This window comes from Malassezia vespertilionis, chromosome 8, assembly GCF_029542925.1.
Source record: "Malassezia vespertilionis chromosome 8, complete sequence".
In the NCBI taxonomy this organism is placed as follows: Eukaryota; Fungi; Basidiomycota; class Malasseziomycetes; order Malasseziales; family Malasseziaceae; genus Malassezia; species Malassezia vespertilionis.
Window position 1 is genome coordinate 52,194 of NC_079254.1, and position 19,613 is coordinate 71,806.

Below are 19,613 nucleotides of genomic sequence, written 5' to 3' on the forward strand. Positions count from 1 at the left end.
TTAGCCTTCGTTGGACGCGGAAATCGATGCATCCCGCAGGCGCGCAATCAATTCCTCTGGCTCCGGCGCAGGCTCTGGCACTGACTCTGGCGCAGGCTCTGGCACTGACTCTGGCGCAGGCTCTGACGTTTCTGGCACTGTTTCTGGCGCTGGCGCAGACTCTGGCGCAGGCACTGTTTCTGGCGCAGGCTCGTCTCCCGCCAACGGCATATGCTCGGACTTCTCCGTAGTGGAAACAGCGTCGGGCTCTTCTGCTTGTGGCGAAGCCGCTTCGATTTCCACGGTAGGCGTCTGAGGCACTGGGCGTGGTTCGGCCTGTGCGACCTGCGTCGAGACGGCAGGCTCTCTTGCATGTGCATCATCTGTCGGCGCTTGCGGCGCTTCGTGCGCCGACTTGTCGGAAGGTTCGATTACGGGCCCCAAGCCAGAGAGACCCTGGTTAAGAGGATAAGGAAGCTGTACATTCTCTTGCTCGCTGATAGGCGCAGCTTCGCGTGCATCCTCTGGCGCTGTCGCTGGCGAACGCAAAGACTCGAAATAATACTGTTGCTCGCTGGACAAGGGGCTCGGAAAAGGAACCTTTGCGCTGGGCACCGTCTCCATCCAGCTGGTCGCCGAGGCCGAGCGCGGTCCGAGCTTGGGACGCGTGGGCACCACAGGAGGCGAGAGGGAGTCTGAGCCCTTGAATCTTGTATGCGCCGTCGTGGAAGGCCCGGGTGAATTAATCGCACTTTCGTCGGGCGTCATTGGAGAAACAGTTCGTCGGATATGCGGCTCGGAATGTGAACTGGAGCGCGTACGGACGTGAACCTTTCTATCGCGCTTCGGCTTGGGCGATGACTGCGCAGCGTCGTGATTCGGCACGACATACTGCGTGAACTGCTCCTTGGTAGGTGGCGGGGGATGCAGAGGTCGATCGCCGCGCTGCAAGAGCCGTTTACGCCGCTGCTGCTGCTGCTGCTGCTGCTGTTGCTGCTGCTGCTCGGGCTTGGTCCTTGCAAGAAACGCCCCACCACCGACGTGCGCCTCCATTTTTCCCAGGTCCTCGTCGGAATCCGACGGGATAATAGTGTATTCTCCCGCGTCCAGCGGCGGTGCGCCTTCCGTGAGTTCCTCGGGCCGCACATTCGCCGGTGGCGGCGAGCAGAGCGCAAGGACAAAATTGTCCTGCTGTGTGATGAGGAATTCAACCACGCGCACGGCCAGTGTATGGTCTTCTTTGGTCTTGATAGAAGGATGGTTGAGCAAGCCCGGCTGGAATAGGATCGCAAGATTGTTTGCGTTCATGAGGTTTGTGTCAGACTTCCTGTCAAACACGGCAAGCAAGTCCAAGATGTATAGGAGCAAGTACTGATTCGCGGGCGAGCACGACAGAATCAAGGCACGGTACTGGCTAATCGCACCGTCCATATCGTCCTCGGAGCGCGACAGGACATTGCGAAAGTCGCGGTACTTGTTTTTTGGAATCACTGGCTGCGGCATGGAGTTCAAAAAGCGGCGCAGCAAAGACGCTGCGTCGTGCACATTGTACCCAGTCCAGTCCACATTCTTGCCGTACAGTGGCGGCGTGTCGAATTGAGTTTGCAATTCTTTCATGCGCTTCTCCGAGCCAGCAATGCGGAACACGCCTTCAACATCGGTTGCATTTCGTTTCAAATACAGGCCGATTTTGGCGACCAGGACAGGAACGTACCCCCAAACATACGGATCACCCTCCTTGTTGGCCAAGCTAATGCCCACACTCGAGTGCTTCAATGCAAGGTGCAAAGGTGCACCAAACAGAGATGTTCCTGGTTCCAGACGCTCCTCTCGCTGTGGCAGTGGGCGCGCAAATGCGCTCCACCACGATTTGAGGTTATGCAGCGACGACGCCGCTTCTTCTTGGCTGGGCGATGTCATGGTCACGCGCTCGCACGTAGAGCAGGTAGCAAGTGAGTGGTAAAATAAAGTGCCTAGAAATCAACGGAATCAACACACGCCACCACCTGCCAGATGCAGCGGCTGCATGCAATGCAATACTCCGACGTGGACAAGATCGGCACAGCGTGTCTGCGCTGCCGCGGCGCGTGCCACGTGGACACGTACGAGAAAACTGTACAAAGGATGACTAAACTACATACGGAGTACGTCACGCGACCGAGGTGTGAAGGCATGCTGCGTGGTACAGTTGGCCCGTGCGGCTGAGGGTGAGGAGCGGCGGTAGATCACGGGGAGCGGTGGGCGACGGCTGCGAAGCGTGCTGATTGCACGCAGCACACAAGTGTATGTGCTTGGGAAATAGCCAGCCGAGGCCACGCTCTTTTGCAAGCGCGTGGAAGAGACGCACGGCGTCTGCTTCGTTGAGGCGCGCGCCCAACGACAGGACCTCACAGCGCAACCGGTACGCGGAGAGCATTCCGTCAAGCACGATACGGATCTCGGAGTACGATACGGACTGCTGACTGGCCAGGCGGCTGAAAAGATCCGGAAAAGAGACCGTTTCAGAAGGCACAGACGCGAGCATAACGCCGAGCGCTTCCTGGGTCATTTCATGGCCAGCGTGCAGTGCGTGTGCAAGCAAAGGCCCCGGGCCCAGCGCGTGCAAAATATGAACGCCGTTGCCACTGGGCTGTAGCAGGGTATGAAGGAACTGCATGAGCGCGTGGAGGACGCGGTACCATAATTCGCACGCCTCGGCGCGGTCCGCCATGCTGCCTGTGGAGCGCTCCAGGGCGATTCGCACGGCAACGCGAAAGAGGATTTGCAGGTCATGCGTCGTTTCGCGGCCGGAATGCATCACGCGCTCTGCCGAGCTGTCTTCCAGCCGGTCCTGGCCTTTGTCGATTGCGTCGAGCAATGCTGCGGCGTGCAGAGCAGCCTGTGCATCGACGACTGCCATCGCGGCGCTTTCGTCGCCCATGCGTGCATGCACATACACAATCACGTCGAATGTGTTGTGCGTCTGCGCAGTGCGCAATACATGCTCCAGCTCGAAAAAGTCCGGGGGATATGCATCGAGGAATGCGATTACACGGCACGGACAAAACTCGATGGAGCGCTCGATCCATGCGCGGCGCATGGCTTTTGTAGAGGTGTGTGCACGCTTGGCGTCCAACGGAAAGTAGGGGACAAGGAACAGGTACTGACGCATCGGTTCTGCAGCCAGTGCGGCCACCATGTCTTTTTGCGCGTCTGGAAAAAAGCGTATCACGACACGTGCAAGATCGCCGAGCAGTGCGTCTGGTACGTTTTCTTTTTCTGCAAACAACACCGGGACCAAGCGCTGCTGTGCCGCGGCGCTTTTCATGCCTTGCAAAGCAAACATGGCTGCCACACGCGCGTAGAGCTGCCCCGGCGAGTGCTGAGCATCGTCGATATTTGCAAGATAAAAGGCAAACAGCGCGCAAAAATCGTTTGCTTTCCGCAGGCCGTACTCGTAAACGCGCCACAAGCGTGCAGCGTACAATGTATCCAGCTGTTCCTTTTCAAAAGTGAAGGCGTGTGCTGAAAAGAGACACTCGAGCGCAAACTCGCGATCGCTCTCTGGCGTCGTGCAGTGTGGGCGAGTGAGCACGGCAAATAGAAACGCCATTTGGTGCGTGGCGAAGTGGATAAACTGGGGATATTTTGCGGCGTTGTGCGCAAGGAACAGTGCAATGAATTCAGAGCACATGTCCGACGCACCGAGCGTGTACAGCACATCCCAAATATGCTGGCGCGTGGGTATGCGTGTACCGGCGTGCTCTGCAAGCAAGCCGCTTTCAAATGTCAAATCCATTGCGTCCATAAACGCCTCGGCATCGAGCTGCAAGACCATGGAGAGGTATGGGTACACACTATCCACCGTAGACATCAAAGACGTGTGCAGCGTCGGAGAAAGGAGGAGCGTGTACACGGCATCGATCGCAAGCGCTGCATCGTCGATGGGATCGTCTCCAGGATACTGCACGCCGGCCCCCACCGACGCGAGCAAGTGAAACAATTGGTAGATATCCCCGACTAAAGTGTTGCCCTCGAGGTAGCTGTACACGCTGCGAAGCAGTGCCTCGAGCGGCGTAGTGTAATCGCGCAAGGCAGCGGTGCAAAGGTATATGTACGCCTCCCAGAGCCTGTGCTTGAGACTGAGCGAGAGTGCCTGGTCCAGATCCAGATGCAGAGGATCTACACGGAGAAGAAGTGCATTGATACGCGCCGTCTCGCCATGGCGTGCACAGTCGTCCAACAAGCGCTGCATCACGCGCGGCGCGGGCGTAGGCATCTCGCCCTGCAGGATAAACTGCTCCATCTCGTGCACAAATACATTTTCAACACCGTGCTCGTCGTAGATATCATACAGCTTGCCGAACAAAAAGTCAAAGCGGCCGGTGGCGACTGCAGCAGTGGCACACAGCCGCGCGAGCGCCGCGCGTACTTCATCGGGCACTGAGCGCGCAGAAAATAGGTTGCGCGCCGCTGCTTCTTCCAGCAGCTCGATGCGGTTCGCAATTGTGTGCTGCCGCGCCGCAGCGTCGTCGGGCAATCCAATCGCAGAGCCCACGCCGTGGCCGTGGTAAAGGTGTAGGGCCAGCTGGATCGCGCCAAGGTCATCGTGTGCGTCGGCGAGCTGTGTAAGCCGCGCATCCCATGGGACAAAATCCCCGACAAACGCACGGCCGTGCGCCAAGATGAACAGTTTGCTGTGCCACACACGCAGCCGGGTCTCCCATGCCGCTGTGTCGCGCGCGTGCACAACAAGTGGATCGTGCGGCTGCCATTCCGTGTACGCGCCTAGCCGGAAGTCATACAAGAGCCAAGTGTCGGGCGTGACAAGCATGAGAAGCGTGCGATGCACCCATTGCATGCGCACAATCGGCGCGGGAGCGTTGGCGAGCGCTTCTTCCGAGAGCACGACGGCAGTAGGGCTCGGATCGTGCTTATTGCGTGGCTTGACGTGCGCTGCCTTTAAGTGCAGCACGCGCAGCTCGCGGCCAAAAGCGAACGCAAGCTTGGGATGGTGCGTCTCTGTATCTCTCGTGGCAGGAAACCAGGCCAGCGCGCAGTGCTTTCCTCGGCGTGATGCATAGCTCCGGCACCATGTGCGTGCAGACGGCTGCAGGCCAAGTAGGAGCAGCTTTTGCGGCAGCAGCAGAGCCACGAACTTGTGCTGATCGGCTACATGCTCGACCATGCCCACCGGCAACGTCGCGACGTCGCACAGCGCATCGGAGGCATGGGGTGGGTATCGTCCGTAAACACGCAGAGTATCGTTTGACGCCATACCCAGCATCTTTCCAAGAGAGTGAAAAAAACAGAGTCCGTGGGCGTCGGCACTCACAATCGCCGTCTTGCGACGCCCGACAAAGTGCAGGTGTGTGATGGCGGCGCCTTCCAGGTGCCCTTCGCACGTCCCTGCGCCGATCTGCGCCATGGATACAGGCGCAACGTGGCGTATAGATGCGCCCTGTGCCTGTGCATCGTACAGCAGAATGTGCCCCGACGCATGGCCCACGCCCAGCGTCCTGCCATCTTCCGAGAGCGCCAGTGCAGTGACGCGGTGCTGCAGTCCACATACGCTCGGCGCGCTGCAGACGCAGCGCAGGCGCTGCGCAAGGTCAAACACATACGTCGGCCCTTGCGCACACCCCACCGCAATCAGGCCCGCACAGCACTGCAGCGCAACGGGCTCGCCCGCGTCCAAGACACACTGCTCCGAGAGCTTGCGCAAGTGGTGCAGCGCAAGAAACGGCCGTGCAACAGGCTCATGCTCGCCCCCATGACTCGACGCATTGCTCGACGTAAAAGCATCCCCGCGCATGTTCTCTGACGGCGTCGCATGGAAGGAAGGCAGGATGGACGAGCGCGCTGAAGCGCCGTCCAACGTACGCCGCGCGGAAACTAGAGACTGTGCACTCCATGGCGACCGCAATCGGTTCATGCTGGAAAAATGAGCGGGGCGCCGCGGCCAACACGGATCAAGAGACGTGTCGGCGTGTGCATGCACTGCAATCCCCACACCCGCACCGTCCTCTGCACGCGCCGACATGGTCTGCAAAGTGGAGGCACATCACGTGTAATATGGTATGGACGCTATGGGACGTGGGGCGGCGCGGAAGCCACCTTGGGCTCGGGGTTGATTTCCTCTGGTGGCGGCGGCGCGCTCGACTCGCCCTTGCGTGCGAGCCGGCCCTTTCTGTCCAAGTACTCGTCCGCCTCGTCTGCAGACTTGAATGGGCGCTTGCCCAGCAGTTTCGTCATATCTTCGCGCGTGATGACTTCGCGCTCGAGCAAGAGCTTGGCCACCTTTTCGACGTCCTCTTTGTGCTTCGAGAGGAGCTCGGTGGTGCGTGTGTGTGCGGTAACGACCAGCTTGCGTACCTGCTCGTCGAGCATCTCTCCGGTGCGCTCCGAGTATGGCTTGTGCATCGATTCTTGGTCCGTGCGGTAGGATACAGGGCCGAGCTTGTCATTCATGCCGTACGACGCACAGATCTCGAATGCCATGCGCGTGATTTTAGACAAGTCGTCCTGCGCTCCGGTAGTTATGCGTTCAAAGAAAATCTCCTCGGATACGCGGCCGCCAAGGGTCATGCACATGCGGTCGAGGAGCTGCTCGGTGCTGAACAAGTAGCGCTCTTTGGGGAGGTACTGTGCATATCCAAGCGCGCCGACACCGCGCGGAATGATGGAGACCTTGAGCAGTGGGTCCGCATACTCCAAGAACCAGCCACAGACGGCGTGGCCCGCCTCGTGGTACGCCACCGTCGTCTTTTCTTCCGGGGAAAGCACGCGGCTCTTGCGCTCGAGGCCAGCAATCACGCGCTCGATGGCGAGCTCAAAGTGGTGCTCCTCGATCGCAGTCGCCTCATCGCGTGCAGCAATCAATGCTGCCTCGTTGCACACGTTGCCAATGTCGGCGCCCGAAAAGCCCGGCGTGAGGGTGCTGAGCTTATCTGCGAGCAGGTCGACATGGACGCTCGCGGCAAGTTTCAAAGGCTTGAGGTGCACCAAAAAGATGTCTTTGCGCCCGCTAATGTCGGGGCGGTCGATGGCAATGTGGCGGTCAAAGCGGCCAGGGCGCATCAGGGCAGGATCGAGCACATCCGGACGGTTCGTGCCGGCAAGCACGACAACGTGCTCATTCGTGCCGAAACCATCCATCTGGACAAGGAGCTCATTGAGTGTGCTTTCGCGCTCGTCGTTGCCGCCAAAGTTGCCGCCCTTGCCGCGCGACTTGCCGATCGCATCAATTTCGTCGACAAAAATGATGCACGGCGCGTGCTTTTTCGCGTTTGCAAACATATCGCGCACACGCGAGGGACCGACGCCCACAAACATCTCCACAAACTCGGAGCCAGAGACGCTCAAAAACGGCACGCCAGCTTCGCCCGCCGTGGCCTTCGCCACAAGCGTTTTTCCGGTGCCAGGTGGCCCACTGAGAATAGCGCCACGCGGAATCTTGGCGCCGAGACGCTCGTAGCGCTCGGGGCTCTTGAGGAAGCTAACAAACTCCATGATCTCTTCCTTTGCCTCATCCATGCCAGCCACGTCGTTAAACTTGACCTTGACATCCGTCTCTTGATTGTACAGCTTGGCACGGCTCTTGCCGATGCCAAAGATGCCACCCGGGCCGCCTCCGCCCCCGCCGACGCCTCCGCCCGCAGCGCGGCGCGTGAGGTAAAAGAGGAGTCCTGCAAGAATTAAGGTAGGCGCAAAGTGCAGCAAGGTTGACGCCATACTGATCGAATCATGGTAAGAAACAGGAATACGCTCGTTGGATGGGATGCTGAGCTCGCGCTGCGCCTCGTCCAAGTTGCGCTCAAATGCATCGACAGAGCCAAGGCTGAACCAAAACTGTGGCGAGCCCAGGACGCCATTGTTTTGGCCACCGGTAGCATTGTTGTGCAAATAAACAGTAACGCGCGAGCGATTCACGACGACCAAACGCTCGACAAGTCCCTTGTCAAGGAAATTCGTGCGGAAATCCTGCCAGGTAATCTCGCGTGTCGTTTGCTCCGGAGCGGTGACGCGGTACAAAATATAGGTGGTAAAGACAATAGCAATCACCATATTCATATTCAAGCGCAGCTCATTGTTCTGATTGTTGTTCGGAGACTTTTTCGGCGGCTCCTGGCGCGTGTCATTTTCCCCGTCGCGCTTCTCAGATGCGCGGTGCTCTGGCTTCTTGTTCCCAAAGAACTGCTTCAGCTCCTCGGGCACATCCTCCTCACTTGTTCGTTTCCCTTCTTTGGCCTCCTTGAGGCCGCGCTCGATCGACTCGCGAAGCGCCTTGTCCTTTTTTTCGTCGGGGTCGTTTGGGGGGGTGGCAAAAGTGCGCATAGGACCCGCGCCAAATCGTGCGTTTGTAATAGCATGCGCCAGGCTCGCCGTGCTCGGACGCAGCATCGTGGGTGCGTGCGCTGCGCGGAAAGCGCCGCGCACAAGCGCAAGCATCCGCACGCCCCCAATGCCGCGAGACGGCATGTGCGAAAGAGACGCACTCAACATGCCAAATGTGTACTTGTCAAATCAGCACACGCAGCAAAATTGACCAGTCGGGGATCTCTTTGCAGAAAAAAAGAGCTAGCTGGACGACTGTTGGGCAAGGTGGCGAGGACCGATCGCAGCAGCGGTGGCGTAGGCGCTGCACGTGCTTCGGCCGAATCAAGGTCGCCTGTTTGGTCCAATGCAAGGTGGGAGCGCCAGCGTAAAAGTGGACCTTTCGCGTGTTAGACGCACGAAGATCCGTGCGCACATCTACGCGCCTGCCAATCCACCTTCTGGCCGTGTTCTAGTCTCTAGTGGCTGCCGGATAGGCGCCCGTGTCCACCATGGATTTATCTACGTGGATTCGCAAAAATGCAGAGATGCAGCAACAACAGCAAAATCACAGCACGAGCGGCGACGCACCGCAAAACGCCGCGTTCTCGCCCCAAATGCTGCAGCAAGGCACGGTGCCGGTTCAGTCTAGCCAGACGCAAATGCTGCAGACGATCCAGACCAATGTAGCCACGCTGCAGCGCCAGTGGTCCGTCGTGAGTACACAGCCAGACGGTCCAAATAAGACCGCCGCACAGCAGTACCTGACGAACCAAATGCACCGCCTGCGTGCCATGCACGAGCAAATGGCACGCAATGGCATTGGAAAGGATCCTAACGTGCCGCAACCCAACATGCCACAAACACCGCCGATACCGAACGCACAACTGCTTCCCCAGCAGCTTGTGCAGCTAACACAGCAATTAGCACAGCTGCCGCAAGGCTCGCCGATGCACCAGCAACTCTCGCACCTGCTCCAGCAGCAGATGCAGCAGATGCAGCAGATGCAGCAGGCACAGCAGGTACAGCAGGTACAGCAAGCACAACAGGTACAGCAGGCACAGCAAGCACAGCAAGCACAACAGGTACAGCAGGCACAGCAAGCACAGCAAGCACAACAGGTACAGCAGGCACAGCAAGCACAACAGGTACAGCAGGCACAGCAGGCACAGCAAGCGCAACAAGCCCAGTTTCAGCAAGGCCAAGGCGCGGCGCAAGCGATGCCCAATCCCAATGCCGGGCGAGCGCGCAACCTTGCACAGCCAGTGCAGCGCATACCGACACAGATGCTCCCGCCGCAAATGCAGGCCATGGCGCCGCCGCAAAGCGCCGACGAGCAAGGCACAGAAGCGATGCGCGTTCCCACGTCGCCCGGCGTGTGGAATATGCAAGCATCACGAACGCCAGAGCCCAGCAGTGCGCCCGGGCGCGACTTTGTGAGTGTCGTGCACGCCTTCTTGGCACAGCGCGGCGCACAGCTTTCGCAAGACTGGTCGGCGCCGTTTCTTGGCCCCGCTCAAGGCAATGTCAGCGAGACGCGCTCGATCGATATGCAGCGCCTGTTTACCAAGGTCGTCAGCGCCGGCGGCTCCGACTACATTTTTTCCATCCCCAACGGGTGGGCGATGGTTGCCTCGCAGCTGGATCTTGCCGTTGCCCCCCCGACAGAAAATATGACGCAGCATGCAATTCCCACGCCGGGCGAAGTACCCCGCCGACTCGCAGCGTACTACGCGACGCGCCTGGGCCTCTTTGAAAAGTCATGGCTCGCTGCGCAGCGCCGTGTACCCGCCGAGGCGCACGAAACACAGCCCGACAAGCTGCGCGAAGAAAAACAAGGCGCGTTGAGCGCAAAGTCCGAGCGCAGCACGCCTGGCCCGATGCCTCAAGGCGCGCCGCAGGCGCCGCCAAACCCGTTTGCAGGCATGGACGCGAACCAAATGCAGGCGACAATGAACCAGCAAATGAGCCAAATGCAAGCACTCGTCTCCTCGGGCCAGATGGCGCCGCAGCAAGCCATGATGCGGTACAATGCGCTGCAGCAAGCTATGCAGGCGTACAACGGCGCGTGCAACGACACCGCAAGAAATGCACAGCGCACGCCGACCATGATGCACGCCAGCCAGCCGTGGAGTGCGCCGCAGGCCGCCAGGCCGCCAGCAGCGCGTGAGATGGCGCCCAAGTCAGATAGGTCGAGCGAGCAGCAGGGCGAGAAGGAAACGCCGAAAACCGTGCCTGGCGCGCCCAACTTGGAGCAGCTGCGCGCGAATCCAGCGGCGCTGCAGGCGCTGCAATTAATCCAGCGCGGCGGCCTGAATCCTGCACAGTACTCGGTGGCTCTTGCGATCGTGCGCTCTGCACTCGGCCAAGAAGGCGCGCAGGAAAGTGCACCTTTGTATCCAGCGTCGGGCGTTCAGCCGCCCCCTGAAGCGCCGAGCGTGCCTGAGCAAGCGCCAGTGCCTGCGCCAGTGCCTACGCCTGCGCCTGCGCCTGTACCTGCGCCTGCGCCTGCGCCTGTACCTGCGCCTGCGCCTGCGCCTGCGCCTGTACCTGCGCCTGCGCCTGCGCCTGCTCCTGCGCCTCCAAAATCGCCGCCAAGCTACAAGATTGAGTATTTGCCGTGGCACACCGACCTGCCTACGTACGGCGGCCGTGACTTGGACAAGATCGACCGCGAGCTTGTGCCGCGCATAGCCCAGGCCCAATCACGCGGCGTGCAAGAGCTCGGTACGGTGGATATCTATGCCTTGACCATGTCGCTCGCGTCGCGTCTTTCTTTTGAAGTTTCCTACGCGATCAATACACTGCTGATTCTTTCCGCTGGCGTCGACGCGTCGCGCTACCACCAGCTGCCGCTTGCACAGTGCGACACGCTTTTCGATACGCTCCTCGACCTACTCCTCGAGAATGTTTACAGTGCGCCGCTCCCCCCGATGGACGCCAGCGATGCCGATGCACTCTTTGCCGACGGACTTTTGCACACGGATATGCTCACATACCCCGCCGCGCTGGAGCTGGCGCTGCAAGAGGCCGGCGAGCTGCGCCTCTGGCGGCGACTCCCCTCGAGCGACGCTGCGTTTGCGAATGCGCGCGCGGAAGAAGAAGCGGATCGCCGCGTCTCCATCGCGCTGTCTATCCTCATGATCGTGCGCAACCTGGCGCTCATGCCCGACAATCTTGCCTACCTTGCGCGCCACGTTCGTTTCCTTGCCGTCTTGGCAAACATCACGCGCGATGCCATGCACGACACACGGTGGGGCACGTTCAAGCGCACCCAGCTCGCCCACTTTTCCCTCGTGGAGCTGCTGCAGGTAAAAAAAGACGTGCTCTCCATCCTCCTTGCGCTCTGCAGCGAGGAGCTCGAATTGGAGGCGCACAAGCCCACCGTCGCCGCCGTATTTTTCGACTTGCTCCGCTTCTTTATCATCGCGGTCGACGAGTTCGAGGCGAAGGAGGGTGCGCCGCCGCTGCACCTCGAGCGCCTCGGCACGGCGGGCCATCCCAACGTGAATGTACAGGCGCTGATGTTTCAGGTGCCGCACCACGCGCGGTATGCGTTGCAGGCACTCTCGCACTTTACGCTTTTTGACGGAAACCGCGCCGTGCTCGCCCAGTGGGTGCCTCCCGCGACGCTCGTCCAGCTCATCCGTGTCTTGTTCCGGCTCGTCCCAGTTGACGTGCACGACTTCCGCCGGCTTACAGCGTCGACGCGCCTCGAGTACACAGAAACAGCAGCAACATGCCTGTTCAACCTGGCCTACCTTGCTCCCCCCGAGACCAAATGCGCCATTCGCGACACGCCCGGCATCGCTGGCATTTTATTTCGTGCGGTAAAGCGCCTGCTGCAAAGCGCGCCAGATTATACCAGAAACCCCTACGGTGTCTTGTGCCGCCGCTTGATTGAAACACTGCGCGTGCTGAGCGATGGCCACGACACGCTCGGCGTGCCTCCTCTCCTGGGCATGTACTACCCTGCAGAAGAAGACGCACAGCACAAGAAGCGCGGCCACCTGCCCGAGTACGACGACGAGGTGCTCGACATTTTATTGTGCACGCCCAGGGTGGATGCATCCTTTGCCGACGAGCTTTTGGCACTAACTGGGTAGATGTACAGTAGCAGAAATAGCATCATGGCATGCGGTATACTACGAATCTGTCTCGTTCCCCGGGTTCTTGCGCAAAATGGCAAGGGACTCCATAATGGGGGTGTAGGAAAGATACTCTTCGGTGGCCAGCACACCACGCTCGTGGCTTGCCAGGCGCACCGGCGTGGTATGCGTCTGGAAGCCAGAGATGGTGCGCGGCTTGCCGGCCTGGCCCACGACTTCGACGGCTTTGCCGACGCGCACGGAGACAGGCAGCTTTTCCAGTGTCTCATCGAGCGTGATCAAAAATCGTGGGCGGATGGCAGCGGCGAGGAAGTAGAGCATCCAGTGGGTGCGGTCCAAAACAAAGCCGTGTGCGTCGGTGAACGAGAGCAGCGTGGCCAGCAGACCAGCGAGCGCGGTGCGAGAAAACAAGAGGCGGTCGGTGTGGTAGGGATCGACGCCGACGGTGCCTTTGCCCATATGGACAAGGCCTTGAGCAATACGGACAATAAAGAGGCAGTCGGGCTCTTTGTAGTAGTAGCTCGCCAGCTGGCGCAGGCGCTGTGCAATGCGCGCATTGTTGGTGCCAGCGCCGACAATGCCCATGGCAAAGATGGCATTGAGGGCGACGTCGACGTCGCTGTCGTGCGAGTGTTTGCTCAGTGTGTCTAGCACGGGAATTTCGGGGTTGGACGGGTTGAGCAGCGCGAGTGCGAGCGGCACAGTCCGGCGGATGGTTGGATCGCCGTACTGCATGAGGTGAGACATGTGGCGCAAGGTCATCTCTGCTCCCACGTCCTCGCCCATGGCAACAAGCGCAATGCCGAGCACGGATACGGCCTGGTACAGATCCGAGACGGATTCTTCTTCTTCCGTGACGTGCTCTGCACAGTGATGCAACAGCGTTTGGATCTTGAGCACGTTGCCCGTACCCGCGTAGCTGCACGCGTCCACGAGCAGCTGGACTTCTTTGGAGATGGGGTGCTCGATGGCCTTGAGCGTCTCGATCGTCGCGTCGCTATTGTCCTGTTGCCCGACAAACAGGAGCGCAAGGCCAAGCGCCATGAAGCGCGTCCATTTCTGCTCCAAGCCTGACGCTTCGCGCTCCATCATTGCTTGCAAAATACTCGGCACAATCTCGCCGTGCGCGGTGCCGACAAAGATAAAGCCGAGGGAGAGTGTGGCGAGAGAGACAACTTCCATCGATAGCGTCTCGTCCTGCACCATGGGAATGAGCAGCGCAGCGAGGTCTTCGCGGCACGACCCTGCATACGCAAGGCCGAGACCGACCACCGAAGAAACTTGCAGCGGAGCACTCTTGCTCTCTAGATTCTCCGAGAGGAGCGCGAGCGCAGCATCCATCTCTGTGCGCACGTTGGAGTGGAGAATCCCGTAGGCAAGCATGGCACCGGCCTTTACGTGCTCGTCGGAGGAGTAGGTGTACTTGTCAATGTGGCTCAGGCCCATCTCGGTGTCCCACAAAAGGCTGAGGCCTGCACTCGCCGTGGCGGAAAGCATTCCGTGCTCCTTGGTTTTGTACACGTAACTCTCGCCGTCCTCGGCGCCAACGACAAGCGGGTCGTTTCCAAAGCCAAGGTTCACAAACGCATTCACAAACACATTCGCGAGGTTGCCGCGCGCAGAGTCGACCGAGATGAGCGAGGCGCGGCTGTCCTCAAGGTGCGTCTTGTACACATCGTCCAAACTCTTGGGCTCGTACACGCCAAGCTCTTTGCCAAAGTAGATAAAGTTGGACGAGAGGTGGGTGTTGGAGAGGCAGTCCAAAAGTTCCTGATCCTCAATCGCACCGCCTTCCTGGAGCCACTCGAGGGGGATCTGCTGCTTGGCAAGCAGGAATGCCATCTGCTTGCGCATCACCATGTTGGATGGCGAGGCAAAGTCGATGCGCATCAGCGCGGGGTCCGCAAGGCGGATCGAGAGGATGAGCGCCTCATAGTAGCGGTGATGCATGCGGTAAATCTCGCGCGCAGTGCGCAAGAAGAGCACATCGTCGGGGGGGACAAGAAGATCGACACAGCTCACCAAATAGTTGCACACGCGCTCAAACGAGTCCTTGTCGACATACTGCGGGAGCTGCTCGACGGCTTCGAGCTCCAGGACAAGATCCACAGCGTCGACTTCGGCGTGGTGCTGCAGACTAAACTGGACAATGAGCATGGCAAGATCCAGCAGCTCGGAAGTGTCTTGCTCTGTCTCAGAGCGCGCATAGTATTCATCGCCAAGCTCCGCGGCAAGGTGCCGGACATACTCATGGCCCCAGTCGCCCAACAGATCGGAACTCGTGCCGCCGCGCATCGTATTCGCCGAAAGGCGGTACAAAAGCGTCTCGCGCGCATCCGCGCCCGTGCAGCTCATAGCCAGGACACTAAGGATCTCGGCAAAGAGGGCCTTGTTGGCGTCTGCAGTGGCCCACGCTTCGTACAGTCCTTTGAGGTGTGCATAGTGCGGCCCGAGGAACTTGAGTGGCTTTGGCACTGAGGTCATGGACGACGTGCTTGTGCGAATCAGATTCCGCAACGCTTCCAGTGCGGGACCGTACAGTGATTTGTCCGGCTCGCCGAGTCGGTCGACAAGCATTTCAAGCTCGCTCTTGAGCTGCTCGTCTTCTTCGCTCAACTCTTTTTTGCTGTTTGGCTTGGCATCTTCTTTATTTGGTGCATCATGATCCTCTTGTTTTGGAGGATCGTTTGATTGCACACGGATGCTCTCGGCCTCCTGCTCCTCGCGCGCCATAACAGTGCAGTACAGGAAGGGGTCGCTGGCGACGCGCCACCCTCGATCGAGATCACGTGCATATGACGCACGCAAAGCGCACGGCCAGAAAAAGGAACACGCAGCGCGGTACATGCAGCTACTTATCTATCATAGACCACATAAACATGCACGCAACAGAGCGAAATGGGGCCCATGGCGCGGCGAGCGCCTCCATTTCCGCTTCATCCAGATACATATTCTTTTTGGTCTTGTTTCCTTGAGCACGCGATCGCAGTACGGCGTGCGAAAGGCTCGTCGTTTGCGGGAGCGGCAGTGGATCCGAGCCAAGCGCAAAAACAAGGCGCTCCTTGGTCTCCTCTGCATCTTTCTTGCGCTTGCGTTCCATAACCAAAGGACCGCCCGCGCCGCTCAGATAAAAAAAGACGATCCCGCGCTGGACGCCGAGATCACCGACAGGAAGCACGTTTGGGTTGCGCAAAGCAAACATGAGCAGCATTTCCGCCGTCCAGCGCCCAACACCTTTTACTTGTGTAAGCTCCGCAACACATTCTTGGTAGTCCATATGTACAATGCGGCGCACATCGAGGCGGCCATCGGCGAACCTGCGCGCGACATCGCGCACGTACTTCATCTTGGCACCGCTCAGGCCTGCGTAGCGCAGCTGGTCGTCTGTCGCATCAAGAAGGGCAAGTGGCGAAGGGAATGGCGTCTGCTCGGGGCTCATACTACCATAGTCGGGCGTTTCGGGAAGGTGCGGCGCAAAGAGCCGGCACAGCTTGTATTTGATACTGCGTGCGGCGAGCCATGATATTTGCTGCCCAAGGATCGAGGTGGTCAGCGTTTGGAATAAATTGAGGTCTTTGACTCGGCTATTGAGCATCTCGTCGTACATAGTAAGCTCCACTTGCTCAAACAGTGGGATGAACCGTGGGTCTTGCGCGCACAAAAAGACCTTGGCCTCTTGCAGGTCAAAAGGGAGTTTCGGCTGCTGCAGAGTGGTGCACCGCTCAATTTCATCACGCGGTAGGAGCGGTGGCAGCACCTCGGGCTCTGTGGTTTTGCGCGGGACGCGGGGTTTGGGCGCAACGAGCGGCGCGGCTGCGGACTCCACCTTGTTTTTTTCTTTGGGCGGCGGCACTACTTGCAGCGCGCACGTCTCTAGCGGCAACACATGCTTCGCTGTGCGCCGCGAGCGACGCAAACTCGCACTCTGCTTGGATGCAGGGAGGCCTGCAAACGGACCGCGGTGCATGGTGGCAAAAAAAGTGGAGGTGCGCTGCACTACAAGTCTACTGCGTCTGAGGACCGTAGCCACGAAGACCTTCGGCAAAACTCCAGTTTGTCGAGACGCTGTGCGGCCCGTCCTGTTTCACGCCGTCTTTGGTCACGGTCGATATGTAGAACCGATTCAGACTGCGCGCGTCGCGATAGTACAAGACACGCATGCAATCGTCGAGAATCGCACGCGCCTCATCCTCTGTAAGCGTCTCTTCGCGACCTTCGATCGCCTTGCGGAGCATGGGCTGCGCGAGATGAAGACCGAATCCTGTCGCGACAGTGGGGCTCTGGTATGACGTGCCAAGCAGGTCCACGTACCCCAGGAACGGTGCGCTTGTTTTGGCGTCAAAACCAGCGACTACGAGTGCGTTCCAAAGGGGGTTCATGTCCGAGCGGCGCTTGTACATCACCCGCGATAGGTACGCATACACTTGCGGGGGAGTGAGAATATGCCCGTCCTCTTCGTTTTCCTGCTCCTGACTGCTTATTAGTGCAATGCAGTACGTACATCAATTTGCTCAGCATGTGCTTGATGTATTGCCAGTCGCTCATGTCGCCGCCCGCGCCGATCACGACGTTTTCACCCACTTTCTGCAATCGGTCCATGTCCATAAAGCGCGCGAGCGATCCGTATGACGCAAGTGTATCTGCCGCGAGCATAACACCGTCCTTATACCGGATGCCAAGCACCGACGTACCCGTCACGATCGGTTGTCTTTGGTCAGCGCAAAAGCACGTACTGAGTATGCTGCCGCGCGTCGTCAAACGCATCCTTCGGCCGGTGCACGGGCGCATTCATGTCCCACGTAGCATTCGCCGCAGATACATGATCTACCGTAGGCTTCGAACTCCAACTCTGGCCTGGATACGCGTACATCGCACTAGGTCGAGTACGGCCAGCGTCGCTGGCGCGCTGACGACGCCCGCAGCACGTGATTGATCACTACGGACTACCTCCACTTAGAGCGCCAAGGTGCGTGCACGGCCGGGCGCGGCGCTGCCTTCGCGTGCGTAGCGGCTAGGAGTCGAGCTGCGCGGGGCCTGCGGGGGGACACTCCCGCGGAAGCTATCGTTCATATTCTTTTCCGTCTTGCCGCGTCGCAAAGCCTCGAGACGATCGCGGAGCATGACGGTGTGCTCATCAATCCACTTGAGGCTGCTGAGATGCGCGTTGAGAATACCGGAAATTTGCAGGATCGGGTCCTCGGCGCCAGGCATGAGCTCGCGCCCGCCGGTACGCAGTGTATCGAGTGAATTGGGCGACGCATCGGCGGTGGTGTTGCGCGTGCCGCTGGGAGACGCGAGCTGGTTTACTTCGTCGATCATCGATACAAGATTGCGCGACATGTCGTCCAACTGCGCATTCAAGTTCTCGGCAAGTGTGTAGGACTTCTCGCGCTCGATATCAGCGACGCCCACGTCCACACCGCGGCCTGCGCCGGCCTGTGCGTGCAGTTCACCGCGCTGACTCTCGTATGCATCCAAGAGCGTATTCAGTTCTGTTTGCTGTTGCTCCACATAGTCGAGTGTTTGGTCGATTCCAAGTTGGCGTTCCTCTGCCTGCGTTATGCTAGCAACAAGCTTGCTGATCTCGTCGCCGCCGTTCAAGAGGACACGATCCCATCCCGCGACTTCGTCAGCTTGGCGGCCAAACTCTTTGGCACTCGCGTCCAGCTCCGTCTGCCACATTTTCACAATTTCTTCCACGCTCTTGCCACGCAGCATGGAGGGCGCAGCAGTAGAGGAGGGCGCTGGTGTAGCGCTAGGCTTGGAGGATGGCATGGTAGTGGTAGAAGCATCGGGCTTGGTCTCGGTAGGCTTGGCAAACGAGAGACTTGTGCTTGTAAAGGCGTTGTTGGCAGGTGCGGATGTTGTGCTTGTGGGAGCTTTGTCGGTGGAAAACCCGATGTTTGTGGCGCCGTGCGCCGTGCTAGGCGCTGTGTTGGCGTTGTTTGTGTCAGTAGGCTTGGCGCCAAAGAGCGATGGCGCTGCTTGCTTGGATGCATCAGCGCCGAAGGAAAAGCCAGCAGGCTTCGGCGCTTCGGCAGGCTTGGCATCGTTGCTGCCGAACGAAAAGCCAGCAGGTTTCGGCGCTTCGGCAGGCTTGGCATCGTTGCTGCCGAACGAAAAGCCAGCAGGTTTCGGCGCTTCGGCGGGCTTGGCATCATTCCCGCCAAACGAAAAGCCAGCAGGTTTCGGCGCTTCGGCAGGCTTAGCATCATTTCCGCCAAACGAAAATCCACCTGGCTTCGGCGCTTCAGCAGGCTTTGCATTACCCCCAAACGAGAACCCTGCGGGCTTCGGCGCTTCGGCAGGCTTGGCATCGTTGCTGCCGAACGAAAAGCCAGCAGGTTTCGGCGCTTCGGCGGGCGGCATGCACGAAGGAGGTTGGCGCTGGGGCTGCCGAAAACCACCGGCTTCGGCGCTTCAGCAGGCTTTGCATTACCCCCAAACGAGAACCCTGCGGGCTTCGGCGCTTCGGCAGGCTTGGCATCGTTGCTGCCGAACGAAAAGCCAGCAGGTTTCGGCGCTTCGGCGGGCTTGGCATCATTCCCGCCAAACGAAAAGCCAGCAGGTTTCGGCGCTTCGGCAGGCTTAGCATCATTTCCGCCAAACGAAAATCCACCTGGCTTCGGCGCTTCAGCAGGCTTTGCATTACCCCCAAACGAGAACCCTGCAGGCTTCGGCGCCTCTGCCGCCATGGAAGCATCGCTACCCCCCGGCTTCGCGCCAAAAGAAAACCCGCCACTAGCACCTGTTCCTGTGAATGCTGCAGGTGGATTTCCTAAGCTAGGCCCATTTGCAGGCTTCGCTGCTGCGTTTTCCGTATCTCCAACCAATGCACCCGTCGGCTTTTGCTCACTTGGCTTAGCGCCAAACAAGCTCCCCGGCGGCTGTGTCGCTGGCGTAGTCGTGGCTGCACCTCCTACCGAAAACCCACCAGGTTGTGCCCCTCCTGCCTTGGCATCTGGTGTGCTTTGGCCCGCTGGATATCAGCCATGCACGCGTACGTACCCGGTGCCCCAAACGAGAATGGCTTATTTACGCCTGGATTACTTCCACTGCCTGCGTCTGTTGTCAGAATCCAATGCACACGTACTCTGCCCGTTATTTCCAAATGAAAAGCCACCGAACGCTGCACGTCAGTCATCAAGCCATCCTTACACATCTCCGTGCGCGGCGACAGGACAAGCCGTCAGCGGTGTCGGCGCGTCTTTTACACGTGACCTATTACAA

The 19,613-nt window shown here is 59.3% G+C and overlaps 8 protein-coding genes across 8 annotated transcripts; 1 reads left to right on the forward strand and 7 right to left on the reverse strand.

The window, feature by feature from the left end:
• Nucleotides 1–1,899, reverse strand: SAC7 (GTPase activating protein (GAP) for Rho1p; the record flags this gene model as incomplete). The annotated part of the gene is made up of 1 exon (XM_056208374.1): nt 1–1,899. The coding sequence occupies one exon, from the start codon at nt 1,897–1,899 to the stop codon at nt 1–3; it is 1,899 nt and encodes a 632-aa protein (XP_056064349.1).
• A 229-nt stretch (nt 1,900–2,128) lies between these two features.
• Nucleotides 2,129–5,893, reverse strand: MVES1_003560 (uncharacterized protein; the record flags this gene model as incomplete). The annotated part of the gene is made up of 1 exon (XM_056208375.1): nt 2,129–5,893. The coding sequence occupies one exon, from the start codon at nt 5,891–5,893 to the stop codon at nt 2,129–2,131; it is 3,765 nt and encodes a 1,254-aa protein (XP_056064350.1).
• A 152-nt stretch (nt 5,894–6,045) lies between these two features.
• On the reverse strand, nt 6,046–8,439 carry YTA12 (Mitochondrial inner membrane m-AAA protease component; the record flags this gene model as incomplete). Its single annotated transcript, XM_056208376.1, has 1 exon — nt 6,046–8,439. One exon carries the CDS (start codon nt 8,437–8,439, stop codon nt 6,046–6,048), a length of 2,394 nt encoding a protein of 797 aa, XP_056064351.1.
• A 347-nt stretch (nt 8,440–8,786) lies between these two features.
• On the forward strand, nt 8,787–12,380 carry MVES1_003562 (uncharacterized protein; the record flags this gene model as incomplete). Its single annotated transcript, XM_056208377.1, has 1 exon — nt 8,787–12,380. One exon carries the CDS (start codon nt 8,787–8,789, stop codon nt 12,378–12,380), a length of 3,594 nt encoding a protein of 1,197 aa, XP_056064352.1.
• A 39-nt stretch (nt 12,381–12,419) lies between these two features.
• Nucleotides 12,420–15,116, reverse strand: RPN1 (proteasome regulatory particle base subunit; the record flags this gene model as incomplete). Its single annotated transcript, XM_056208378.1, has 1 exon — nt 12,420–15,116. One exon carries the CDS (start codon nt 15,114–15,116, stop codon nt 12,420–12,422), a length of 2,697 nt encoding a protein of 898 aa, XP_056064353.1.
• Nucleotides 15,117–15,234: 118 nt separating this feature from the next.
• Nucleotides 15,235–16,350, reverse strand: MVES1_003564 (DNA-3-methyladenine glycosylase II; the record flags this gene model as incomplete). The annotated part of the gene is made up of 1 exon (XM_056208379.1): nt 15,235–16,350. One exon carries the CDS (start codon nt 16,348–16,350, stop codon nt 15,235–15,237), a length of 1,116 nt encoding a protein of 371 aa, XP_056064354.1.
• Nucleotides 16,351–16,387: 37 nt separating this feature from the next.
• Nucleotides 16,388–17,253, reverse strand: PRE4 (proteasome endopeptidase complex; the record flags this gene model as incomplete). The annotated part of the gene is made up of 4 exons (XM_056208380.1): nt 16,388–16,859; nt 16,885–17,023; nt 17,075–17,091; nt 17,117–17,253. The coding sequence occupies 4 exons, from the start codon at nt 17,251–17,253 to the stop codon at nt 16,388–16,390; spliced, it is 765 nt and encodes a 254-aa protein (XP_056064355.1).
• An 83-nt stretch (nt 17,254–17,336) lies between these two features.
• On the reverse strand, nt 17,337–19,377 carry NSP1 (FG-nucleoporin nsp1; the record flags this gene model as incomplete). The annotated part of the gene is made up of 3 exons (XM_056208381.1): nt 17,337–18,801; nt 18,837–19,270; nt 19,318–19,377. The coding sequence occupies 3 exons, from the start codon at nt 19,375–19,377 to the stop codon at nt 17,337–17,339; spliced, it is 1,959 nt and encodes a 652-aa protein (XP_056064356.1).
• Nucleotides 19,378–19,613: the final 236 nt, after the last annotated feature.